This window comes from Zingiber officinale, chromosome 2B (assembly GCF_018446385.1).
Source record: "Zingiber officinale cultivar Zhangliang chromosome 2B, Zo_v1.1, whole genome shotgun sequence".
NCBI classification, from domain to species: domain Eukaryota; kingdom Viridiplantae; phylum Streptophyta; class Magnoliopsida; order Zingiberales; family Zingiberaceae; genus Zingiber; species Zingiber officinale.
In genome coordinates, this window is record NC_055989.1 from 118,293,256 (window position 1) to 118,320,427 (window position 27,172).

The 27,172-nt window shown below is 38.9% G+C and overlaps 3 protein-coding genes and 1 long non-coding RNA gene across 4 annotated transcripts; 3 read left to right on the top strand and 1 right to left on the bottom strand.

Annotated features, from left to right (window-relative positions):
• Positions 1–5,421: 5,421 nt before the first annotated feature.
• Positions 5,422–7,127, top strand: LOC122046916 (uncharacterized acetyltransferase At3g50280-like). Its single transcript, XM_042607875.1, has one exon. It carries the CDS (start codon positions 5,501–5,503, stop codon positions 6,857–6,859), a length of 1,359 nt encoding a protein of 452 aa, XP_042463809.1. The 5' UTR covers positions 5,422–5,500; the 3' UTR covers positions 6,860–7,127.
• Positions 7,128–11,219: 4,092 nt separating this feature from the next.
• Positions 11,220–12,896, top strand: LOC122046918 (uncharacterized acetyltransferase At3g50280-like). The gene has a single exon (XM_042607877.1). It carries the CDS (start codon positions 11,270–11,272, stop codon positions 12,626–12,628), a length of 1,359 nt encoding a protein of 452 aa, XP_042463811.1. The 5' UTR covers positions 11,220–11,269; the 3' UTR covers positions 12,629–12,896.
• Positions 12,897–15,601: 2,705 nt separating this feature from the next.
• LOC122046917 (uncharacterized acetyltransferase At3g50280-like) lies at positions 15,602–17,463 on the top strand. The gene has a single exon (XM_042607876.1). It carries the CDS (start codon positions 15,762–15,764, stop codon positions 17,160–17,162), a length of 1,401 nt encoding a protein of 466 aa, XP_042463810.1. The 5' UTR covers positions 15,602–15,761; the 3' UTR covers positions 17,163–17,463.
• Positions 17,464–24,219: 6,756 nt separating this feature from the next.
• Positions 24,220–26,624, bottom strand: LOC122046919. Its single transcript, XR_006130423.1, has 5 exons — positions 26,433–26,624; positions 25,753–25,828; positions 25,656–25,690; positions 24,704–25,574; positions 24,220–24,581 (listed from the first exon to the last, which is right to left on the bottom strand). It is a non-coding gene; the product is annotated as an uncharacterized LOC122046919 (long non-coding RNA).
• Positions 26,625–27,172: the final 548 nt, after the last annotated feature.

Here is a 27,172-nt window from a genome sequence, read left to right on the forward strand (position 1 = left end):
TTTATGGCTCCCACACTTGGGTCAGCAACCTCAGTATTTCTATTGTTTCGAGCAATGTCTTAATTTTGTTGTCATTTTGTAAAAAACAAAATTATTTTAGAAATATTTAAGAAGTAATTGTTGAACCATTTGCAAAGTTTAGTAAGGTTTTAAAAGAATTTTAAACCAAGACTTTGCAAAAAAAACATTTTAAATAAAATTATTTTTGAAAAAAGTTTTCAAATATCTTCCCCTGAACATGATATTATTTAAAATAATATTCATCTAAAAAATATCATTGAATGTCTAACCTTTAGTTACTAACTAAATATCAGAAGATAGCAATGTTTACTTGGTTAGTCAAGTTAAGTACTAATGTCCAGTTAGAAATTTGCTGAAAGAGGACTACTTAACTTAATCAATATACTATTTATATTTTTCATCAGACTTATATTGATGCACTGAAAAAGGATTACTTAACTTAGATACTTCTTGATGAGGGATCAGAAGAAATCATTATCAAAATTTCTTGAGTGGTCGACAGGACGTCCATGGCCATTTGGTTGAATCTTTTGATGAAAGATCGTAGTGCCTCCTTGGGTCCTTGCTTAAGTAAAAATAAATTTACAGTCATTTTCTGATAGCGACAAATGCTGGCGAAGTGTTGGGGGAAAGTCGCTCGGAAATCCTTGAAACTACGGATGGATCTAGTCGATAGTCATCTGAACCATCTCTGCGCCGAACCAGACAAGACAGTGAGAAACACTTGACATTTGACTCCATCGATGTACTAATGGAGTGTGGTGATATTGTTAAACTTGAGTAGATGATCTTTGGAATCAGTCAATCCTCCATATTCTTCGATCGACAAAGGTCAAAAAAGAGCTGGCAGCTGGTCATTTAGGATTTCTTGGGAGAACTGCAAGTTTACCCGCTTAAGATATTAATCATCGGTTCGAGATGCCTTTCCCTTACGAACATCCTGGGTGAGCGTGTTCTCAGAGGATGATCTTTATGTTCTCTCCGCTCGGCCATGCTCTTCTGAAGGTGTTCTAAATAATGCTCTATGGTATGGGATCGGATCAGCATTGGGCGTTGGTGACAAGCTGGTCAGTGGAACGGGTCCTTGATGGAAAGCGCCCATCAATTAGTGGTTTGGCTGATGCCAGGCGGGACTCTCCACTTGAGTCCCATGTTTAGTGTGTTGGCCCGTAGCGGATACGACCGGGTCGTTACGTTCGACACTTGGTTGTTGCTTGTTGTTGTTGCACCATCTTTGCCGCTCAAGTGCTTAACAACATCTCTAACTCTTCTAGAGTTAACATCACTGTGGTGAATCATCTAGTGTCCATCCTCACGTCTCGAATGTAGGTGAGATTTCCACAAACGACACAAAATATGATCATATCTGAAATCGGTGAAGGCAGTGAGCTGGGGACGTGGATTTGCTATTAACTTGATGAAGACTCTGCACTATCCTACAACACAGGGAGTGTTAGTGTCAGGCCAAAGAAGGGGTCCCCAGCATTGTCTCTCCGATGCACAAATCAGTGATCGATTCGAGAAAAGAAAGTAGTGGAAGCAAACTGTAACAAAGAGCATGTGTAAATATGAAGCATCGTATATCTCCACCAGTAGATGGAAACCCCTTTTATAGTATCACTGTTGCGTTATGCACGTATCTAAAAACATTAGTACGTTTTCCAAAACTTTTCTAAGAAATGACAGGTTATAAAGTGCTTTTGACACTTTTCTTTAAATGAGCGCACAAATTTATGTGATTTGACATGATAGAAGCTTCTAAAGGACAATTAATTGCCTATAGGATATTTTCTTTCATTTTTTGCACAAACTTCTAAAAGAGTACGATATGATAGACATTTGGGTCCCGCTGTAAGACGACCGGTCACAACTTGGCTTGGAGATCACCAGCTCGGCCATATAGAATGCAGTCAACAACTCGTTCTTCACTCGGCTCTTCATTGTACCGAGGAGGTGCAATATGTCCAATCGGCTCCTATGTCCAATCGGATAGGATGACAGGCTGGGTAAATTAATACTCATCTTCAAACCTTGTCTGTAAGTTGCGAAGGACAGCCACTCTGGAGGTCTAGTCGGCCCTTCACATTCGATTAGTAATGAGGTCTGCTCAGCCAACATAACCTAGTCAACAATTGTTGGTCTGTTTGACTATGTAATTTTGACCGCTTGACTTTAACCTCGACATCAACTGATTCTCCGTACTTTGACTTACTTTTTGAGGGGTCAATTTTATCTACGTACTAAGAAAAAATATATCAACTTATAATCAATTGTCAAATAAGCTAGGGAGTGAGATTTTTTTTTTCTTAAAGGCCTACACCTATGTATAGTTATAAGCATCTACGTTAAAAAGGCAAATGGATGGAAAAAAGAAACATAAATGATTTTTCGGCAATTTACTAAAGGGCGCATGCAGATTTTTAAATTTACCAAAAGGTGTACGCTACTTTTATATTTACCAAAGAATGCACCTTTTTAAGTGCATTTCCCATTTTATCTTTCTAACAAATCTGACTTTTTACTTTTCTCTGTTGATTCTCACTCTCTCTTCTATTCCTCTCTTTTATGCATGCAACTAATCTTATTTTTACTTTTTAAGTGCATTTCCAATTTCAAAGTTCTAAGAGTTGAATAGCCATACAACATCTGGATTAAATGAATCCATTACCAAAACCATTCAGCGCAAAGACATTAGACAAAAGCCATTACTTTAAACAATGGCGAGGAGAAAGAACGATGGGAGAATTCTGCCAAACCTCATCATGCAAGGTCTGAACTTAGCCATCACAGAAGCCCCCAAAAGTAATTTTTTTTTATAGATAAGCGTGCTAACACTACTCCAAATAAGCGTGCTAACACTATACCAATTACTAAATAATCTAAATAGATAGCCAACCTCTAACTATATTCATATTGCATTTGGACCTGATATGAATCCTATCAGACCCAACGTGGAGGTTTTTTTGTTGATTATTTCTTATTATATTTTAATACCTTTTGGAAGTCAAAATAAACAATGGACAACATATTAAAACTCCTTGCAACATCAGAAATCCACAAAAACTGAAATGGGCACAATCAGAGCTCTTTAGGTTCATCGGTAGGAGATTTTTTACTGATTCTTTCTTATTATATTTTAGCACCTTCTAGAAGTCAAAAATAAATAATGGATAGCATATTTGAACTCCTTACAGCATCAAAAATCCATAGAAATTAAAATGGGCACAATCAAAATTCTCTAAGTCCATTAGTAGGTTTTGACTAAAATCCACTGATGGACCTAGAGAGCTCTGATTGCGCCCATTTCAATTTCTGTAGATTTCTGATATCGCAAGGAGTTCAAATATATTATCCATTATTTATTTTGACTTCTAAAAGATGTTAAAATATAATAAGAAAGAATCAGTAAAAAAAAACCTCTACGTTGGGCCTGATATGAATCATATCAGGCCCAACGTGCTAACGCTACACTAATTACTAAATAATATAAACAGATAGCCAACCTCTAACTACATTCATATTGCATTTAGGCCTGATATGATTCATATCAGGCCTAATGTGAAGGTTTTATTATTATTATTTTTTTATCATATTTTAACACCTTTTAGAAGTCAAAATAAATAATGGATTGCATATTTAAACTCTTTGCAACATCAGAAATCCACAGAAACTGAAATGTGCACAATCAGAGTTCTCTAAGTCCATCAGTGGATTTTGACTGATGGACCTAGAGAGCTCCGATTACATCCATTTCAGTTTCTGTGGATTTCTGATATTGCAAGGAGTTCAAATATGCTATTCATTGTTTATTTTGACTTCCAAAAGGTGTTAAAATATAATAAAAAAGAATCAACAAAAAAACCTCCATGTTGAGCCTGATAAGATCCATATTAGGCCCAAATGCAATAAAATGTAGTTAGAGTTGACTATCTGTTTAGATTATTTACTAATTGGTGTAGTGTTAGCACGCTTATTTGGTGTAGTGTTAGCACGCTTATCTTTAAAAAAAATAATCACTTTTTAGGGCTTCTGTGATGGCCAAGTTCAGAACTTGCACGATGAGGTTGGGTAGAATTCTCCCAGCGTGTTTTCTCCTCGTCATTGTTTAAAGTAATGGTCATATCAGGGCCATCGTATGAGGATTTTTGCTGATTCTTTCTTATTATATTTTAGCACATTCTGGAAGTCAAAATAAATAATGGATAGCATATTAAAACTCTTTGCAATATCAGAAATTTACAAAAACTAACATGGACGTAATCAGAGCTCTCTAAGTCCATCAGTGAATTTTAGTCAAAACTCACTAATGGATCTAGAGAGCTTCGATTGCGTCCATTTCAATTTTTGTGGATTTCTGATGTTGCAATGAGTTTAAATGTGCTATCCATTGTTTGTTTTGACTTGCAGAAAATATTGAAATATAATAAGAAAGAATCGGCAAAAAAACCTCCACGTTGGGGCCTGATATGATGTATGTCAGGCCCAAATGCAATATGAATGTAGTTAGAGGTTGACTATTTGTTTAGATTGTTTAGTAATTGGTGTAGTGCTAGTACGCTTATTTAGTGTAATATTAGCACGTTTATTTGTAAAAAAAATAATCACTTTTTGGGGCTTCTGTGATGGCCAAGTTCAAAACTTGCACGATGAGGTTGGGCAGAATTCTCCCGACGTGCTTTCTCCTCGTCATTGTTTAAAGTAATGGTTTTTGTCTAATGCCTTTATGCTGAATGATTTTGGTAATGGATTCATTTAATCTAGATGTTATATGACTATTCAACTCTCGTACCTTTGAAATTGGAAATGTACTTAAAAAGTAAAAATAAGATTGGTTGCATGCATATGAAAGAGGAATAAAAGAGAGAGTGAGAATCAATAGAGAAAAGTTAAAAGTTAAATTGATCAGGAGGATAAAATGAAAAATATATTTAAAAAATTATATTTTTTTTATAAAATTATTGATTTTTTTTTATGTGCATGCATCCTTTGCATCAAACAGTTGAAGCTTTTAGGGCCTGGACAGGCTGGTGCATATGTGATAAAAAATGATTTATTTGTTTTAGTGTCTCATATGATTATTAGTTAGTTATTGATGTAAATGGCTAAGGAATGAAAAAATAATATACTTAAATGTGCCAAATTTTAATCCTAAAATAATATAATGTGACACTATTTTATATCTCAATTATCGCACTGTCACATGATTAAGAGTGATGGTGTCGTGGATAAGTCCGATTCTCAATGGATAATGGAAGCCTTAATGACTTCTCTATCTTCCCAGCAGCTATCGCTGTTGGATGAAGGTTCCGTAACTTGTCTGTATGGGCCGGCAATTATTGAATCATCTGGGAGATGCGATATCGCAGTTGAAGCTTTCGGGAAATTTCCTCACACCACTTGAATGAACGGATTGACGCCTTTTTAAATCAATTATTTATGGACAAATATTAGAAGACCAGATCTAGATCTAGATCTAGATATGACGGAGAATAGTGAAGTACGCATCCTTTCTAATTTCCCAGTCCGACCATCCCCTCGCCCCGGCGAGGAAGACGGCGGTCGACTGATCCATCTCACTCCCTGGGATCTGAAGATGATCTCTGTCGACTACATCCAAAGGGGCTTGCTCTTCCTCTGGCCGCCATCGCCGGACGCCGACGCAACCCTTAGCATTTCCCGGCTCCGCGATTCCTTCGCCGCTGCCGTCGACCGATTTTTTCCCTTGGCCGGCCGCCTCTCCGTCGCCAACCTATCCAATTCCCCTCCTTCGCTTTCCATCTCCCTCAAGTGCAACGACGAAGGAGCCGGTTTCATCCACGCGTCCGCCCCAAGTGTGACCGTCTCCAGCATACTCCACTCGCTCTATGTGCCCCCCGTCGTGCGATCCTTCTTCCCCCTTAACGGCGCTCTCAGCTACGACGGCCATTGCTTACCACTTCTCGCCGTCCAAGTCACTGAGCTCGCCGATGGGATCTTCATCGCTTGCTCCCTCAACCATGCCGTGGCTGACGGCACTGTCTTCTGGAACTTCTTCAACTCCTGGTCGCAGATCTGCCGAAGCGGCAGCTGTCCCGAGGTCAGCAACCCCATGGCCGTCGACCGTTGGTTCCTAGACTCCTGCAATCCACCGATCCGTCTCCCGTTCGGCAGCGCAAACGATTTCATTAGGAGGCCTGTCTACGCTCCCGTGGAGGTGTGCGCCTTCCACTTCTCAGCCGCCGAGGTGGCCAAGCTCAAGGCTACGGTGAACGCTGAGATGGGAACCGACGGCCAAATCTCCTCCCTCCAGTCTCTGCTCTCGTTCATCTGGGTGTCCGTGACTCGGGCGCGTCGCCTCGATCCTAACCTGGAGACGTGGTCCGCGATTCTCATCGGGTGCAGGACAAGGTTGACTCCCCCACTGCCAGAAAGTTACCTCGGCAACGCGGTCCACGTGGCCACGACGCGGAAGGTGACGGCAGGGGAATTGCTGCAGCGCGGGCTCGGTTGGGCGGCGTGGCAACTCAACCAAACGGTTGCTTCGTTCAATGATATCTCTGTGCGAAATTACCTAACGGACTGGGTGGCGACGCCGTCGTTCGGTTACGTGGGCAGCAAGTCCAAGTCGAGTGGCCTGGCAACGGGTAGTTCTCCGAGGTTCAATGTGTATGGGAATGACTTCGGATGGGGGAGACCGGTGGGCGTGAGGAGTGGAGCAGGAAACAAGGCAGATGGGATTCTGACTGTGTTTCCAGGGCCTGAGAAAGGGAGCATCATGATGGAGGTGTGCCTTTCGCCCGAGACGCTTAGCGCACTAGTCAAGGACGAGGAGTTGATGCGCATGGCCTCCCGCAATTAGCAAGTCTGCACATCGTGCAAGATTTCCAATTCCAGCAGTTATCAGTACAAAACATGAACGGATATGATTTAGCCAAAATTATTAAAGGAGGGGCTTCACGCCACTGCGCGCCCAGATGCGGGAGCAAAGGAGTAAGGTTAATTTCCTTCAAGTTAATAAGAAAGGAGGGGATGTAACATTCTTATTTCTTGCACCCGTGAAGTTTATAGTGCTTAATGATGAACTTTGTACGTGGTGGTATGGGGTAATAATTTATATTTTTGGTGAACCGGCACCTTGTCAAAAGTTGGTTGACTCTCCCAGGGAGATAGCTAGCCTCCTAGTTTAACATCTCATCAAAAGTAGATACCTCAAGATGACTTCCCTAAACCAACTATGTACTCGTAGGAGTTGGTGCTTTAATAGTCTCATGGATCAAATACCTTATACCACTTCCATTTAACAGTCTCTCGAGATAATAATCCCCGTGGAAATCATCGACGCCTACGGGAGTGTCATCTCCCTTCATCTCTTATAAATATTCAATGTTAATAGCTCGGTAAAGGTGTGCACTAGAAAACCTATGCTTTAAGAGATTTCCTACTCTTTTAGAAGTGAAGCTAAATTAGGCATTAGAGAGACTTTGCTATATTAGTCCCCCGACACCCTCTAACGAGTTTTCTGTTGATTATAGGCTTATTACATCATCCCTTGAATCCTGTTCTGTAGCTTTTCAAATCGTCCAACATCATCTAACAATTTGTAGCTACATTATATTTGACCATATTTGAAAATGATAAATACAAGAAAAGCTAATCTTAAAGATCCAGAGTCCGGCTAGCAAAATCGACCTCCACTTGATAAGGAATGGACGTCATGCTAGTGTTCAAAATTTAGCATGGCTACGGTTTAATAATTAGCAATCGAATTTAAATTTAATATAAATTTTAAATTCATCATTATTTTAATATAATTTTATCATGATATAATTTAATATATATTAACATATACAAAATCACAATATCCCACCAACACTAAAAAAAATACACTGTTCTGGGATGAAATCTGGGACGAATTTATAAAAAAAAAAAATGTTGTAAAATTTTTTGGGACGAATTCTGCGACGAAAATATTTTCGTCCCAAACCTCTTGTTGCCAACTTCTTGAACAAATATTTTGTTATTGCAAATTTGACAATGAATTTGGAGATGAAATTGACGACGAATAATATTTTCGTCCCCAAATTCGTCGTCAAATTTGCAACAAAAACATTATTTGTCGCAATATCCTATACAAATTTGGAATGAATATTTGCTTTGCTGCAAACCTAGCAACGAATTTGGGGACGAAATCAGTGACGAATTTATTTTTGTTACCAATTTGGTAACAAAATTTCAGTTTCTATGGATTTTTGGTATTACAAGGAGTTCAAATATGTTATCCATTGTTTATTTTGACTTTCAAAAGGTGTTAAAATATAATAAGAAAGAATCAATAAAAAAACCTCCATGTTGAGCCTGATAGAATTCATATCAAACCCAAATGCAATATAACTATAGTTAGAGTTGACTATATGTTTAGATTATTTACTAATTGGTGTAGTGTCAGCACGCTTATTTAGTGTAGTATTAGCACGCTTATCTTTTAAAAAAAATAATCACTTTTTGGGGCTTCTGTGATGGCCAAGTTCAAAACTTGCACGATGAGGTTGGGTAGAATTCTCCCAGCGTGTTTTCTCCTCGCCATTGTTTAAAGTAATGGTCATATCAGACCCAACATATGAGGATTTTTATTGATTCTTTCTTATTATATTTTAGCACCTTTTGGAAGTCAAAATAAACAATGGATAATATATTAGAATTCTTTGCAATATCAGAAATCCACAAAAACTGATATAGATGCAATCAGAGCTCTCTAAGTCCATCAGTGGATTTTAGTCAAACCCACTAATGGATCTAGAGAGCTCCGATTGTGTCATTTTAGTTTCTGTGGATTTCTAATGTTGCAAGGAGTTTAATTGTGTTATCCATTGTTTGTTTTGACTTCCAGAAAGTGTTGAAATATAATAAGAAAGAATCAGTAAAAAAACCTCCACGTTGGACCTGATATGATGCATATCAAGCCCAAATGTAATATAAATGTTGTTAGAGGTTGACTATCTGTTTAGATTATTTAGTAATTGGTGTAGTGTTAGTACGCTTATTTAGTGTAATATTAGCGCACTTATTTGTAAAAAAAAATAAAATCACTTTTTGGGGCTTATGTGATGGCCAAGTTCAAAACTTGCACGATGAGGTTGGGCAGAATTCTCCCGGCGTGCTTTCTCCTCATCATTGTTTAAAGTAATGGCTTTTGTCTAATGCCTTTGTGCTGAATCGTTTTGGTAATGGATTCATTTAATCAAGATGTTATATGACTATTCAACTCAAAGACCTTTGAAATTGGAAATGCACTTTAAAAGTAAAAATAAAATTGGTTGTATGCATAGAAGAGAGGAATAAAAGAGAGAGTGAGAATCAATATAGAAAAGTAAAAAGTCAGATTTGTCATAATGATAAAATGAAAAATGCACTTTAAAAAGTATGTTTTTTTTTATAAATATCAAAGTAGCGTATGTTAGACACAAATAATCTGTTGCCGGAGATTTTAGGGAACTTAGTTGAATTTAAAACTTACACAGAATTTAAATTCAACTTACTGTCGAAATGACCTGAGCAGATAATCTTAGGCTGCCAGCAGGGACTGGTTTCCGTAACGCAGCAGAGCTGAGCGACAGGGCAGGTCTGCAGAGCGATAGAGCAGGTCTGCAGAGCGGAAGAGTGGGTCTGCAGAGCGGTAGACCAGAGCGGAAGACCAAGGCAGGTCTGCAGAGCAGCAGACCAGAGCGGTAGAGCAGGTCTGCAGAGCAGCAGGGCAGAGCAGCAGACCAGCGCTGCAGTGCGATAGACCAGAGTGGCAGAGCAGGTCTGCAAAACGGCAGACCAGAGTAGCAGAACAGATCTGCAAAGCGGCAGACCAGAGTAGCAAACAGATCTGCAGAGCGGCAGACCAGAACAGTAAGTCTGCAGAAAGGAAGACCAGGTCTGCAAAGCCGAATGATCAGGTTTGTTTCAGCAGGTCTGCAGAAAGGAAGACCAAATCTGCAGAGCAGAATGACCAGGTCTGTTTGAGCAGGTCTGGAGAAAGGAAGACCAGGTCTGCAGAGCAGAATGACCAGGTCTGTTTGAGCAGGTATGCATAAAGGAAGACCAGGTTTGCAGAGCAGAATGACCAGGTCTGTTTGAGCAGGTGTGCAGAAAGGAAGACCAAGTCTGCAGAGGGACAGACCATACAGTAAGGTCGGGCGAAAATTCCGAGTGGCCAAGCTGACAAGGAAGACCAGGTCTGTTTGAGCAGGTGTGCAGAAAGGAAGACCAGGTCTGTAGAGGGACAAACCAGACAGTAAGGTCGGGCAAAAATTTCGACCGGCCAAGCTGACCGAGGCCTGCGAGTAGCAATTTCCTTGAAACAGATTCACCCACCTCCCCGACTGTGTTTCGAGGTTTACTCAGGTCGTCTGTTTCCCAAGATATAATGATCGACCGTGAACTCCACCAAACACTTGTGGTCGCAATCTCCTTATATAGGAGCTCAAGACTAAAGGACTGGCATTCGTGTGCGCACGAGTCAATTTGGTTCAATATAATCTGGGCCCTAGATTTACACCCCCTGCGCACCCACGAGTGATAGAGAGTCTCTCCCTATGCACTATTCACATCTTCAATGTATGTGAATCAATATAAACTAACAAATATGCCAAGAAACTCTCAATGTGGGACTAAAGTCTCATGCACAATAGAGCTTCTTCTCTTCCTCCTCTTTTCCATTCACACTTATTCAACATCGTATACTTTTTGATAAATTTAAAAATCTACATACGTCTTTTAGTAAATTGCCGATGTTTTTTTTCCTTTTTGATGTGCATACATCCTTTGCATCAATCAGTTGAAGCTTCCAGGACCTGGACATGCTGGCGCACATGTGATATAAGATGATTTATTTGTTCTAGTACCTCATATGAGTATTAGTCATGATCTTAATTTTAATCCTAAAATATAATGTGACACCATTCTATATCTCAATTATCGCACTGTCACATGATTAAGAGTAATGGTTTCGTGGATAAGTTCGATTCTCAATGGATAGCGGAAGCCTTAATGACTTCTCGTATCTTCTCAGCAGCTATTGCTGTTGGATCAAGCTGTATGGGCCGGCAATTAAGCAGCTATCGCTGTTGGATCAAGCTGTATGGGCCGGCAATTATTGCATCATCTGGGAGAAGCGTTATCGCAGTTGAAGCTTTCGGGAAATTTCCTCACCACTTGAATGAACGGATTGACGCCTTTTTAAATCAATTATTTATGGACAAATATTAGAAGACCAGATCTAGGTATGACGGAGAATAGTGAGGTACGCATCCTTTCTAATTTCTCAGTCCGACCCTCCCCTCGCCCCTGCGAGGAAGACGGCGGTCGACTGATTCATCTCACTCCCTGGGATCTGAAGTTGCTTTCCGTCGACTACATCCAAAAGGGCATTCTCTTCCTCTGGCCGCCATCGCCGGACGCCGACGCAACCCTTAGCATTTCCCGACTCCGCGATTCCTTCGCCGCTGCCGTCGACCGATTTTTTCCCTTGGCCGGCCGCCTCTCCGTCGCCAACCTATCCACTTTCCCTCCTTCGCTTTCCATCTCCCTCAAGTGCAACGACGAAGGAGCCGACTTCATCCACGCGTCCGCCCCAAGTGTGACCGTCTCCAGCATACTCCACTCGCTCTATGTGCCCCCCGTCGTGCGATCCTTCTTCCCCCTTAACGGCGCTCTCAGCTACGAAGGCCATTGCTTACCGCTTCTCGCCGCCCAAGTCACTGAGCTGGCCGACGGGATCTTCATCGCTTGCTCCCTCAACCATGCCGTGGCTGACGGCACTGTCTTCTGGAACTTCTTCAACTCCTGGTCGCAGATCTGCCGAAGCGGCAGCTGTCCCGAGGTCAGCAACCCCCTGGCCGTCGACCGCTGGTTCCTAGACTCCTGCAATCCACCGATCCGTCTCCCGTTCGGCAGCGCAAACGATTTCATCAGGAGGCCTGTCTACGCTCCCGTGGAGGAGTGCACCTTCCACTTCTCAGCTGCCGAGGTGGCCAAGCTCAAGGCTACGGTGAACGCTGAGATGGGCACCGACGGCCAAATCTCCTCCCTCCAGTCTCTGCTCTCCTTCATCTGGGTGTCCGTGACTCGGGCGCGTCGCCTCGATCCTAACATGGAGACGTCGTACAGTATTGTCATCGGGTGTAGGACAAGGGTGACTCCCCCACTGCCAGAAAGTTATCTCGGCAACGCGATCCACGTGGCCACGACGCGGAATGTGACGGCAGGGGAATTGCTGCAGCGCGGGCTCGGTTGGGCGGCGTGGCAACTCAACCAAACGGTTGCTTCGTTCAATGATTCCTGGGTGCGAAATTACCTAACGGACTGGGTGGCGACGCCGTCGTTCAGTTACGTGCACAACAAGTCCAAGTCGACTGACCTGATAACGGGTAGTTCTCCGCGGTTCAATGTGTATGGGAATGACTTCGGATGGGGGAGACCGGTCGGCGTGAGGAGTGGAGCAGGAAACAAGAAAGATGGAAAGGTGACTGTGTATCCAGGCCCTGAGAGAGGGAGCATTGGGATGGGGGTGAGCCTTTTGCCCGAGACGCTTAGCGCACTAGTCAAGGACGAGGAGTTGATGCGCATGCTTTCCGGCAATTAGCAAGGCTTCACATCGTGCAACATTTCCAAATCCAGCAGTTATCAGTACAAAACCTGAACGGAGATGATTTAGCAAAAATTATTAAAGGAGGGGCTTCACGCCACTGCGCGCCCAGATGCGGGGGCAAAGGAGTAAGGTTAATTTCCTTCAAGTTAATAAGAAAGGAGATGATGTAACATTCTTATTTCTTTCACCCGTGAATTTTATAGTGCTTAATGATGAACTTTGTACGTGGTGGTATGGGGTAATAATTTGTATTTTTGGTGAACCGGTTCCTTGTCAAAAGTTGGTTGACTCTCCCAAGGAGATAGCTAGTAGCCTCCTAGTTTAACATCTCATCAAAAGTAGATATCTAAAGATGACTTCCCTAAACCAACTACGTACTCGGAGGAATTGGTGCTTTAATAGTCTCATGGATCAAATCCGGCCCTTATACCGACTTCCATTTAACAGTCTCTCGAGATAATAATCCCTGTGGAAATCATCGACATCTACGGGAGTATCATCTCCCTTCATCTCTTATAAATATTCAATGTTAATAGCTCTGTAAAGGTATGCACTAGAAACCCTATGCTTTGAGAGATTTCCTACTCTTTTAGAGGTGAAGCTAACTTAGGCATTAGAGAGACTTTGCTATAATCGTCCCCGACACCCTCTAACGAGTTTTCTATTGATTATAGGTTTATTACATCATCCCTGGAATCCTGTTCTGTAGCTTTAAATCGTCCAACATCATCCAACAATTTGTAGTTACATCATATTGACCATATTTGAAAATGATAAATACAAGAAGAGCTAATCTCAAAGATCCAGAGTCCGGCTAGCAAAATCGACCTCCGCTTGATAAGGATTGGATGTCATGCTATTGTTAATTAGGTCAAAAATTAGCATGGCTACGGTTTAATAATTAGCAATCGAATTTAAATTTAATCGTTAAATTAACGATAAAAATTTTAAATTCATCATTATTTTAATATAATTTTAGCATGATACAATTTAATATATATTAACATATACAAAATCACAATATCACACCAATATGCAGAATTATATTAGTAACTAGTCCCAACTCTACACAATTATAATATTAACACCAATCAATTTAATATTTAGTAATGACATTCAAATCATCAACTTTAACATACAAATATTTATCTAAAAATATTTATGGCCAAAACACAACCTATATAATCTACTCATCAATAGCTCTTGGAGTTGAAATTTCAAGAAAAGGATGAGGATGAGCTAATGAATGAGACAACATAAAACAAGACATTAAATCTTGTATTGAATACAGGTCTATTGTTGCCTTGACCTAATAGTCTACTACCGCTTGGACCCGATCCTCCATTGATTGCTCTATTGCCATGACCCAAGCTCTCAATTCTAGGTTCTTCATCCTTAATGTTTGAACTTCAGCCGATGAAGAACTCAAACCACCCTTGAACCTAAGAGTACATAACACATGATTAAATACAACCTTTGCCTAAGAGCTAAGGTGGTAAAGGGAGTTCTTTTTGCTTCCATCAAAAATCTCATAATATATATTATTTATAATATCATGTGACATGTGCAACTCTGACAGTCATATCATCCTATTTAAAAAAAATATTATTATTATTTAATATACAAATGATAAAACTAGTCATTGATAAATGTGAGAGGTAATAAAGTTTAGATACTTACATTTATGGTATGCGATCAAATATCGATAAAAGTGTCTTTTATCATTCTTTTGATGTGTATTGTTAAATAACACACTCAACAATCAGTTGGTCATTGTAAATTGTCTTCTTGCATAAACAAATTTGTTTATAAATTAAAATTAGTTCATTGATAATTATAAAGAAGTACTTATATAAATTTTTTATAAACTCGCACACTCTATTGCATGCTCCACAATAGATCATGATCTAGTCGTATATTTTAGGGCTCCAACACTTGGGTCAGCAACCTCAGTATTTCTATTGTTTCGAGCAATGTCTTAATTTTGTTGTCATTTTGTAAAAAACAAAATTATTTTAGAAATATTTCTGAACCATTTGCAAAGTTTAGTAAGGTTTTAAAAGAATTTTAAACCAAGATTTTGCAAAAAAAACATTTTAAATAAAATTATTTTTGAAAAAAGTTTTCAAATATCTTCCCATGAACATGATATTATTTAAAATAATATTCATCTAAAAAATATCCTTGAATATCTAACCTTTAGTTACTATCAAAATATCAGAAGATAGCAATGTTTACTTGGTTAGTCAAGTTAAGTACTAATGTCCAGTTAGAAATTTGCTGAAAGAGGACTACTTAACTTGATTAATATACTATTTATATTTTTCATCAGACTTATATTGATGCACTGAAAAAGGATTACTTAACTTAGATACTTCCTGATCAATATACTCGTTTGAGCTCGTTTAATGAGGCTCGTTAAGATAAACAAACCAAGCTCAAGTTTCACAATATTCGACTCGTTAACTCGTGAACATGTTCGTTAAGCTCATAAATCAATTTTTAAATAAAAAAATAATAGTTTTGATATTTAATTTATAGATTTTACACTCTACTTATGAAAAACATAGACAAATTTATTAAATTTATTTATTAGAATAAAATTATAAATTTTAACAAGAATATTATAATTTTTTTAAAATATATAATTTAATTTTTAATGATTATTTAAATTTATAATTTATATTTATTAAGCTCGTTTAGGCTCGATAAAAATTTGAATAAACTCGTGAATCATGAATATATTCGTTAAATAAAACTCAAACTCAACTCGATTATAAACGAGCTAAATTCAAACATGCTAGAGTTCAATTCGACTCCGTTTGATTACACTTCTAGCCAGATGATTCAAAGTGATGATGTCAATGTGTAAAAGTTCGATTCTCAACGGATACCGGAAACCTTATGACTTATCCATCTTCTCAGCAGCTGTCGTAACTTGTCTGTGCGGACCGGCGATATGGAATCATTTGGGAGAAGCGTTATCGCAGTTGAAGCTTCCGGGAAATTTCCTCACCACTTGAATGAACGGAGTGACGCCTTTTTAAATCAATTATTTATGGACAAATATTAGAAGACCAGCTCTATATATGACGGAGAATAGTGAGGTACGCATCCAGATCTAGAAATGACGGAGAATAGTGAGGACGGAGAACATCCAGATCTAGATATGACGGAGAATAGTGAGGTACGCATCCTTTCTAATTTCCCAGTCCGACCATCCCCTCGCCCCGGCGAGGAAGACGGCGGTCGACTGATCCATCTCACTCCCTGGGATCTGAAGATGATCTCCGTCGACTACATCCAAAGGGGCTTGCTCTTCCTCTGGCCGCCATCGCCGGACGCCGACGCAACCCTTAGCATTTCCCGGCTCCGCGATTCCTTCGCCGCTGCCGTCGACCGATTTTTTCCCTTGGCCGGCCGCCTCTCCGTCGCCAACCTATCCAATTCCCCTCCTTCGCTTTCCATCTCCCTCAAGTGCAACGACGAAGGAGCCGGCTTCATCCACGCGTCCGCCCCAAGTGTGACCGTCTCCAGCATACTCCACTCGCTCTATGTGCCCCCCGTCGTGCGATCCTTCTTCCCCCTTAACGGCGCTCTCAGCTACGACGGCCATTGCTTACCACTTCTCGCCGTCCAAGTCACTGAGCTCGCCGATGGGATCTTCATCGCTTGCTCCCTCAACCATGCCGTGGCTGACGGCACTGTCTTCTGGAACTTCTTCAACTCCTGGTCGCAGATCTGCCGAAGCGGCAGCTGTCCCGAGGTCAGCAGCCCCCTGGCCGTCGACCGTTGGTTCCTAGACTCCTGCAATCCACCGATCCGTCTCCCCTTCGGCAGCGCAAACGATTTCATCAGGAGGCCTGTCTACGCTCCCGTGGAGGTGTGCGCCTTCCACTTCTCAGCCGCCGAGGTGGCCAAGCTCAAGGCTACGGTGAACGCTGAGATGGGCACCGACGGCCAAATCTCCTCCCTCCAGTCTCTGCTCTCCTTCATCTGGGTGTCCGTGACTCGGGCGCGTCGCCTCGATCCTAACCTGGAGACGTTTTCCGCGATTCTCATCGGGTGCAGGACAAGGTTGACTCCCCCACTGCCAGAAAGTTACCTCGGCAACGCGGTCCACGTGGCCACGACGCGGAAGGTGACGGCAGGGGAATTGCTGCAGCGCGGGCTCGGTTGGGCGGCGTGGCAACTCAACCAAACGGTTGCTTCGTTCAATGATTCCTCTGTGCGAAATTACCTAACGGACTGGGTGGCGACGCCGTCGTTCGGTTACGCGGGCAGCAAGTCCAAGTCGAGTAACCTGGCAACGGGTAGTTCTCCGAGGTTCAATGTGTATGGGAATGACTTCGGATGGGGGAGACCGGTGGGCGTGAGGAGTGGAGCAGGAAACAAGGCAGATGGGATTCTGACTGTGTTTCCAGGGCCTGAGAAAGGGAGCATTATGATGGAGGCGTGCCTTTCGCCCGAGACGCTTAGCGCACTAGTCAAGGACGAGGAGTTGATGCGCATGGTCTCCCGCAATTAGCAAGTCTGCACATCGTGCAACATTTCCAATTCCAGCAGTTATCAGTACAAAACATGAACGGAGATGATTTAGCGAAAATTATTAAAGGAGGGGCTTCACGCCACTGCGCGCCCAGATGCGGGAGCAAAGGAGTAAGGTTAATTTCCTTCAAGTTAATAAGAAAGGAGGGGATGTAATTCATGAGCTAGACATTCTTATTTCTTTCGCCCGTGAATTTTATAGTGCTTAATGATCAACTTTGTACGTGGTGGTATGGGGATGTAACATTCTTATTTCTTTAACCCGTGAATTTTAAAGTGCATAATGACTCTCCCAAGGAGATAGCTAGCCTCCTAGTTTAACATCTCATCAAAAAGTAGATATCTCAAGATGACTTCCCTAAACCAACTACGTACTCGTAGGAATTGGTGCTTTAATAGTCTCATGGATCAAATCCCTTATACCGACTTCCATTTAACAGTCTCTCGAGATAATAATCCCTGTGGAAATCATCGACGTCTACGGGAGTGTCATCTCCCTTCATCTCTTATAAATATTCAATGTTAATAGCTCAGTAAAGGTATGCACTAGAAACCCTATCCTTTGAGAGATTTCCTATTGCTATAATCGTCCCCGACACCCTCTAACGAGCTTTCTGTTGATTATAGGCGTATTACATCAACCCTGGAATCCTGTTCTGTAGCTTTTCAAATCGTCCAACATCATCCAACAATTTGTAGCTACATTATATTTGACCATATTTGAAAATGATAAATACAAGAAGAGCTAATCTCAAAGATCCAGAGTCCGGCTAGCAAAATCGACCTCCGCTCCATAAGGAATGGATGTCATGCTATTGTTCAAAATTTAGCATGGCTACGGTTTAATAATTAGCAATCGAATTTAAATTTAATTGTTAAATTAATAACGAAAATTTTAAATTCATCATTATTTTAATATAATTTTAGCATAATACAATTTAGTATATATTAGCATATACAAAATCACAATATCACACTAATATGCAGAATTATACTAGTAACCCGTTCCAACTCTATACAATTATAATACTAACACCAATCAATTTAATATTTAGTAACAATGTCCAAATCATCAATTTTAATATACAAATATTTATCTAAAAATATTTATGACAAAACACAACCTATATAATATACTCATCAATAGCTCTAGGGCCTTGAGTCTCCTAAGAATCAATACCATACGGAGTTGAAAATTCAACAAAAACATAAGGATGAGTTAATGAATGAGACCATATAAAACGAAACATTAAATCTTGCATTGACGGGTCTATTGGTACCTTGACCTGATGGTCTACTGTCGCTTGGATCCGATCTTCTATTGATTGCTTTATTGTCATGTCCCAAGCTCTCAATTCTGAGTTCTCTGTCCTTAATCCTTGAACTTCAGCCGATGAATAACGCCCCTTGGACCTTGGAGTACACAACACATGATTAAATACAAGCTTTGCTCAAGAGTCAAGGTTGTAGGGGGAGCTCTTTTTGCTTCCATCAAAAATCTCATAATATATATCATTTATAATATCGTGTGATGGAATCTATGGTTCCCCTCCCTCTATAACAAGTTGAGATTCATGTATAACTCTAGTAGTCATATCATCCTATGTAAAAGAAAATATTATTATTATCTAATATACAAATAATAAAACTAATCATTAATAAATGTGAGAAGTAATAAAGTTTCAATACTTAGGTCTGTGATCTAACATAAATAAAAGTGTCATTTTTTTACGTGTACTATTAAATAACACTCAACAATCAGTTAGTCATTGTAAATTATCTTCTTGCATAAATAAATTTGTTTATAAATTAAAATTAGTTCATTGATAATTATAAAGAAGAACTTATATAAATTTATTGTAAACTCACATACTCTATTGCATGCTCCATAATATATCATGATCTAGCCGTATATTTTATGGCTCTCGTACTTGGGTCAGCAACATCAATATTTCTATTATTTCGAGCAATATCTTAATTTTATTATCATTTTTTACCGTCCAAATTTTCTTCCAAACATCCCAAATCTCATCTAGTATATGAGATGACATTGTCTTCTTCTTTCTCCACTTGTATAAAAATTCTTTGTATTATTTTTGACAATACAAGTTTCATATTACTTTAAATTCAGCCTCGTGTCATGGCTCCCAAATATATTTTTCCTACAATAATATTGAGAAAATTAGTATAAGTACAGTATGAATAATATTCCAATCCTTACAAAAAAAAATTCACAATAATAAAAATCTTTAATATCCGGGTCTACACGCTTCCATGCATAACCATTAACACATTGACATTCTTCAAATTTTTTTGTGATGTAAATGGATATGCTATGACCATTAGGAGCAAAACTGTATGAAAAAGTCTTTAATATTTTAAAATGAAAAAATTATATAAATATGAATTAGTAATAACATCGATTATTTAACAATACATAATGAAAATACTTATCACTAATAATTTTTAGCATAATCTGGCCATCTTATATCAGTGGATGATATGACATGATTATATTAACAAAATAATATTATAACACATACAAGTTCCAAATACTAATCAAATTGGTACAATAATGTTCTATATGGTTGAACAAGTAAAATTTACATGTAAATAAAATTAAAAAATTAGTACAATAATGTTCTATATGGTCAAAGCTAGCACCATAGTATGCTATTGGTTTGAACATTTAACCACCACACTGCGGTTCTAAAATAAGTGTTGGATCGGAGAAGTGAGCACGTGCATCGGGGGAGGGGGTGAATATCCACTACAACAAAAATGACTTTTCGCAGCGTGCAAATTTACTTTCTACAGCGTGCATAACGCGTTGTACAATTAAAAGCTGTTGAAAATCCTACATTATCCACAGCGCGCACTGCGCGTCGCAAACAATATTATCCGCAGTGCGCAATGCACGCCGTAGAAAATATTATCCGCAATGCGCGCCGTAGAAAATATTTTCTACGGCGCGCATTGTGTGCTGCGGATAATATTTTCTACGGCGTGCATTGCGCGCTGTGGATAATATTTTTTGCAACGTGCAGTGTGCGCTGCGGATAATAATCCTCAACGTGCAAATATATGTTGTTGTATTAAAAAAAATCAATTTCATTAACAAAGACAATAAACTAAAATTTTACAACAAATTTAGTGCAAATCAAATACACACAATTAATAAAAGTCATAATTTTTCATTATACCAAAACAAAGTCTAAAGATTTAAAACAAGATACGAAATCTATAACAAACTAGCTATTACATAATCCTGTTAAATTATGATATTATAAACTGGCTATTAATAAAAGTCATAGTTTGTAAGAATATATTTGAAGAGAAAAATATTACCCTGTTAAATTCTAAAAAAATTTTGTGAAATTTAACAGTACTTATCCACTATACTTTTCCTTGTTCAAGCTTCTTCAGCAATTCAAATGGTTGATCTAGTCTTCCTAAATAGAAGTTAGCCTTGACCTTTAGGAGCAAACCCAAGGTTCTGCATCACTAAAAACACAATGCATAAGATAGTGTTGCTTCCTTTGATTTAGTAAGCCGATCCAAAGCGTTGTTGTCATCCTTTAGCTTTGCAATCTGCAAAAAAAATAGAAGAAATTTTAACCTTCCAAATAGGATGGAATATCTTCAACGGAACAAGTTTTAAACCTGAACAGGAAAGACTAAGGCCTAAAGTTTGAATAACATGGAACTGTCTGTTCAAATGATATCAGATCATAACAGGCATTGTATAGATCTGTATCTGAATGACCATAAGATAGCTGCAATGCATATACACAACTTCAGAATAGCTGTGTTCAGGATAGTAAAACTACCTCCCAATATGACAAATTTAAATATCATATTGTGCAGTTGAAAAGTTTCCTTTATATATAAGTTGTATAATACAAAAAATAGATCCATATATCTCATACAAAAATTAAGTTGTTCTTTGATTCAAAGTAGTTGGATAATGATAGGAATAGATGTGAAACACAAAATTGAGATGTTTTCTCTAAGAAATATTAGCTGAATAATAATTTTGTTGGAATAAAATTTCAACCAGATACCTCTTGCCGTGCTAACTTCAACTCTGCCTCAAGAGGTGCAAGTATGGCTTCAATTGGAGGTGTGTCATCATCTTTTTGAGCTGCATAAACTCTTTGAAGTGTTGCCTCTGTTGCAAATTGAGAAACCAAGACTGCTTTCTTCTCATCATTTATCTTCTTAATTTTAAGATTATGTAAAGTTACTCACCCATCAACCATTAATTCACAAAACAAATATAAGTACTTCGCCAACTTGCGGATCATAGATGTAACAACCCAACTTGCCGAGGTTTGAACTAGAAACCTCAGGTTAAGCAGAGATTTGCTTAACCAATAGACCAGTCGCAGGTTTCTTAGTAAAACCCGAACCAAATGGTATTTGAGCTATAGTTGGCACATTTAAAACAAATTGAAATAAAAAGTGTGCAGCTGAGGAATCGAAGCCGAGACCCTTGACCTGAGCAAAACCCGACTGACCAGCTGTGCCAGCGGGCTTTGCTAATTTAGGAAGGAAACAAAATTAATTTAAGTGGTATTAGATGCCGAAATACCCTAGGTATTAAAAAGGAATCGTTTTATTTTTTTCCCGAGCCCTAAAATTCCTTCTCCCTCTCGTGTGCTCGCAACGGCGCGATTTCCTCTTCTCGGGCGGAAACGAAGCCACACCTAGGGCATGTCTCCGACGCTGGCGAGAGGTTTTTCCGGCCGGTCTTCACCCGTGCGTGATCCTCTCGACGAGAAGAGCTCGTGAGCACGAAGGAGAAGCCGAGATCTTCATCTCTCTGAAACCCTAGCAGCCTTCCCCTTTCGGTTGTAAGTCTTAAAAGCAAGGGTAAGTTGCTTCTCACCCGCGGTAAGAGTAGTTCCGAATGTAATTTGGAGTTTCCTTGTGTTTTTGAGTATGCTGTGAAGTTTTTTTTGGGTTTAGAGCTTGTTGCCGTGAGCTTCATAGGAAGAACATGAGAGGGATTAAGGTGTTGAGCATGTAGGGTTCGATAAATTGCTTTCTTACCGTGGTACTGAACCTGAAGAGGGATTGTTATTCTTGTGAATTCTATATTACTTGCAATTGTGTGCTCTGCTATGTGTTTGTTGGTTTCATGGATTAGGGCTATGAGCAGTATGCTATTAGAGAAAATTTAGATCTCTTCTACTCTATAAAAGTGTAAGTTTTGCTTAGGTTTTATATGGATTCAAACTTCAACAGTTTTGTTTGTTTGAATAGCTATGTATAGCATTTTGTTTCCCTTATATTACTTTCTTGCCGTGGAACTATAGCCAGCTCCCACTAGTAGGCATGAGCATGAGCATGAGCATGAGCAGATTCATTCAAGTGAGCATTTATATTCATTCAAGTAGAAGTAGGCATAAGCAGATTCATTCAAGTGTGCATTTATATATTCATTCAGTTTCTTTGCTATTTAGATTTAGTAAATAACATGAACATGTGCAGATTTAGATTTCTAGTTCCTTTGCTATTAGAATAACATGAGCAGATTTCTAGTTCCTTATGTTATTAGATGTGCATGAGTAGCCTTCCTTTTAAAACAATCAGTTTCTAGTTTCTTTAAAGTTTATAGTGCGGAATTGTGTAACTTAATATGCAAAATTGTGTTAGCTTAATATGCAGCATTTTAGTGTGCAGATTTTATTAAGTATTAGTGTGCAGAATTCATTTACCCCTAGCTGAACATGTGCAGATTTTTATAAGTGTAGTAAGCTGATTTTTGTTTTCCCTTTTTGCTTTAAGATGGACAAGAACAGATTTTAGCATATACATATATATACATAGCATTTAGTTTAGACTTTCCTTGCTATAATGAGTAGTTATAAGTGAGAAAAGACCAAGGTCTTGATAGAATCCCTAAATTTTAAGTATTGGGATCAGCAGCATATCAAGTGCTCAAAGAAATGCCAAGGCATTTTATTATAAGAACATAAAAAGAAAATAAGTATTTTATTTTAAAGAAAGGCTAGTACCCGACTTCCAAGGTTGTCGTTAAACAAATCCAGGTGACCAATTCCAAGGTCTTGGCCCTGGTAAGACCAAGGTCTTTACCCTCGTAGGACTGATGACTAGCTACCACAGTTCCTATTAGGGAGCGCGCATTGGTACTAAGCTTGGGCCCAAGAAAGAAGTTGATTATTATTTTTAAGTATTAAAGTATAAGTTTTTAACCAAGAAGAACTTTATTATTGTTTTGAAGTAATAAAGTATAAAATTTAGAACAAATGAAACAAGTTTCACATATGCTTAGAATCAGTAAGTTTAGTTCTTTTAATTTGAAGCATGCAGTATTAGTTTTGTTTGTTTCCTGATTAGTTATTTAGCATGATTAGCTTTATCTTCCAACATGCAGTTTTATCCTTGTATAGCATGATTAGCTATTAGGATTACATGAGTAGATTCCTTAGCTTTTCTTTGCTTTTAGATTAACATGAGCAGCTATGTTTATGCTTTATTTTCTTTTAGAGCATACAGTTTCTAGTTCTTCTTGTATACATGCATATCCGTATTTTTGTGAGTTAAATAGCGCTTACTAAGCAAATTTTACTTATAGATTGTATTTCCTCTTACTGCAGATAAAGGAAAGGAAAGGATATAGCAAGGGAGACGACAAGGTGGTGCGGATGGTGTGTGATGCTAGGACTATGGGAGAGAACTGAGAAGTTTTGCGTTTTCGTGTTTAGTGGATAAGAAGTAATTGAGTTGTACTCTATGGTTGATGTCATTGAGACTGTATTTTATATTCTATGTTCCTATTGAGTTTATTCGTGTTTTAGTTTGCATGCTGTGATAAATTTCTATGTAATAGGTAGATATTATAATTTTTGTCACTTGTTAAACTGCGTGGGTGTTTGATATATGTTCCAGCCGCCTGTGGCTGTGTATACTGTGTATGTATTGATGTTCATGGTCACCGGTACAGGGGAGACTGCCGAAATTTTTCGGTAGAGATTCCTCGTGGTTTCGATCACACCGGTTAAGTAGAGTTAATAGTTAAGTAACGGTCACCTTAGAGAGTAGTAGAGTTATAAGAAGGGTGGTCATTACAATAAAATCTCTCCACTGATCTGATCACAGTAGATTTTCCACTGCCACTCCTACTAAAGCCATAGTCGTACCACTTGAAATACACATGGAGAAGCCATCAAATATCAGTTGTTCAAACCTCGATGGATAGCTGAAGTGAACATCTCTGAGTTCAACATCACCCTTGATTTCTTCCAACAAAATGTCGCTAGTGTCATAAACATCAATACTCGGTATTTGGTTGATTGTCTCGAACATTTGGTATGCTGCAGCTTGGTCCGATGCAAAGGAGGACAGGCATGGTGATGCTTGGCCAAGAGACCTAGTTGAGGGGCAAAAGAAATGAAATTAATCCAAGAATATATATATAAAGCTAAGACTTTTAGATTCTGCTCAGATTGAAGAAAGTATCTAAATTGCTATGAGATTTGTTTGAGGACTTACATTCCACATGTAGTGACAGCTATCATAACATTGAAAATAGTTCTTCCATCGTAACCTTTTTCTATGATAAGCTTGGCATCATACCATATAGCCCGATCATAAGAACAGAAAAGAATAAATATAATGACACCCATTGTAAAGCTAGAAGCAGTCCCTTCACCAACAGCAGCTTTATATGATTTATTTGTGAGTTTCTTGTAACTATCATTGCTTGATTCTTGCCATGAAAAGACACAACCTGATAATTGATATGGTAAATAAAAGAGAGAAAGTAGCTAAAATGCTATGAGATTTGTTTGAGGACTTACATTCCACCTGTAGTGATAGCTATCATAACATTGAAAATAGTTCTTCCATCGTAACATTTTTCTATGATAAGCTTGGCATCATACCATACAGCCAGACCATAGGAACAGAAAAGAATAAATATAACGACACCCATTCTAAAACCAGAAGCAGTCCCTTCACCAACAACAGCTTTATATGATTTATGTGTGAGTTTCTTATAACTATCATTGCTTGATTCTCACCATTAATAGACACAACCTGATAATTTATATGGTAAATAAAAGAGAGAAGGTAGACTAGAATTTAGAGCTATAAATAACACTGCACCAAATACAAACAACTGTATAGAATTTAAACATACTGTTCTAATAGATCCAACTATGTGTTCAACCATAGTACCAGCTTGGGCATACACCTTCTGCCCACTGTTTGAGGATTTGAAAATAACTAATGACATGGCAGCTCCAGCAGCAACAATAAGAGGTATGCTTGACATTAGAACGAGTGATAGGAGCCAACCTTTCGTCAATGCAACAATAAAGCTACCAAACAAGGTTGAAGATGACTAAATGAATTTGCCAACCTGGAAAATAGTAATTGCTAGTAAGACAAAGAACATGATTGATGATTGTATGCCTTATGGGTTGTAATCCAGGAACTCTACCTTCTCACCAATAGCATCTTGGATAAGTATTGTGCCTGCAGACATTCTACTTATCACTTCTCTTGTTGATTCATTATCAAAGATTTTAATTTTCTACCTGAGTATTGCTTTCAAGTATAAACAACGGATCCGTGCTGCCTACCTTTCTCCACTAACCATCTAGCAAGGCACCTCTGCCAATGAAGTTACATGGAAATTTAAATTAGGAAATTGAATGAATGCACAACGATGAGCTTCCAAATTCAAAATACTTGGGCCTTCGTGTACAATGGAAGAATAAGAAACATGTAAGTCATCCCAAAATAGTTCAAATAATACTTAAGACTATAAAACCTAATGGAAATTTTGAAATTAACAGTTTTAGCTATCACTAGTTCTACATCATTAATTGTGATTGAGGATATGTAGTTCATGTACCACTTCTAGGAAACTCACTTTATCCCCGTGTGGGATTAGAAAGTTTTCTCAAGGAGAATAAATTTTTGATAAATGTAAAAGCTAAGACCTTGGAGGACTAAGTTGGATGAAATTTACACAGAACCATCTCTAAATAATTATATAAAAAAAACACAGCAATGGGGTCGCTGCCTCGCCAGGTGACGAGCGCTCACTTCGTGTGTGGTCGCACATGAGGGGGTCGGTGCCTCATCAGGCGATGAATGGTCGCTTCGCGTACAGACGCACACGAAGGGGACATGCGGTCGGTAGGTGGCTGGTTTGCACGGCCGATGCTCGTTGGGATTCTATTTGTATAAGAAATGTGAAATTTAGGGCTACCTTTGAGCTCCTCCTTGCTTGCTGCAAAGAGGGAAGAAGAGCTCCTCCTTTCTTGTTGCAGAGAAGGAAGAAGAGTCTCCTTGCTTGCTATGGAGAGGGAAGAAGAGCCTCCTTCCTTGCTACAGAGAGGGAAGGAGAGCTCTTCCTTGTCGCGAAGAGAAAAGGAACGAAGGGAAGAGGAAAGGAACATCGACGCGGAAAGGCAGTTTAGGGGAATACAAATAAATAAGTTGAAAAGTCTTTTAACCGCGCTGACGCCGATAAAAGTTTATTTTAAAATTTTATAATATTTATTGGTAGTGTATATTTTTACATGGAGTATGTATAGTAAGTATTAACAGCGCGTTTCACACACTATTAATATTAAGTTTTAATAGACACTCTATACGTTGTAGAAAAATTTATTGACAGCATACTTTTTCTGCACGCCGTCGTTTATATAAATATTATACTATCCGCAACGCATATAATTGGACACGCTGTAAAAATTATTATTAACGGCGCGCTTTAATTGCGCGTCATTAATGATGCGCTGCGGAAAGTCACTTTTGTTGTAGTGATCATGATTTATAGTAGTGAAAATAAGTGTAAGATCGGAGAAGTGAGCGAGCGCACCGGGGAAGAGTGGGTGAATAGCACTCATCATTTTTTTCTTGTTTAAAAGCTTCTTTTATCTTTTCAGAATTAAGCATCAGAAATAAACTCAAAAACACTCAAGAACACAAAATTACTTTTATTTT

Bases quoted from the DNA above. Each gene is read 5' to 3' on its own strand.
- LOC122046916 (XM_042607875.1), top strand. From the start codon at position 5,501: ATGACGGAGAATAGTGAAGTACGCATCCTTTCTAATTTCCCAGTCCGA.
- LOC122046918 (XM_042607877.1), top strand. From the start codon at position 11,270: ATGACGGAGAATAGTGAGGTACGCATCCTTTCTAATTTCTCAGTCCGA.
- LOC122046917 (XM_042607876.1), top strand. From the start codon at position 15,762: ATGACGGAGAATAGTGAGGACGGAGAACATCCAGATCTAGATATGACG.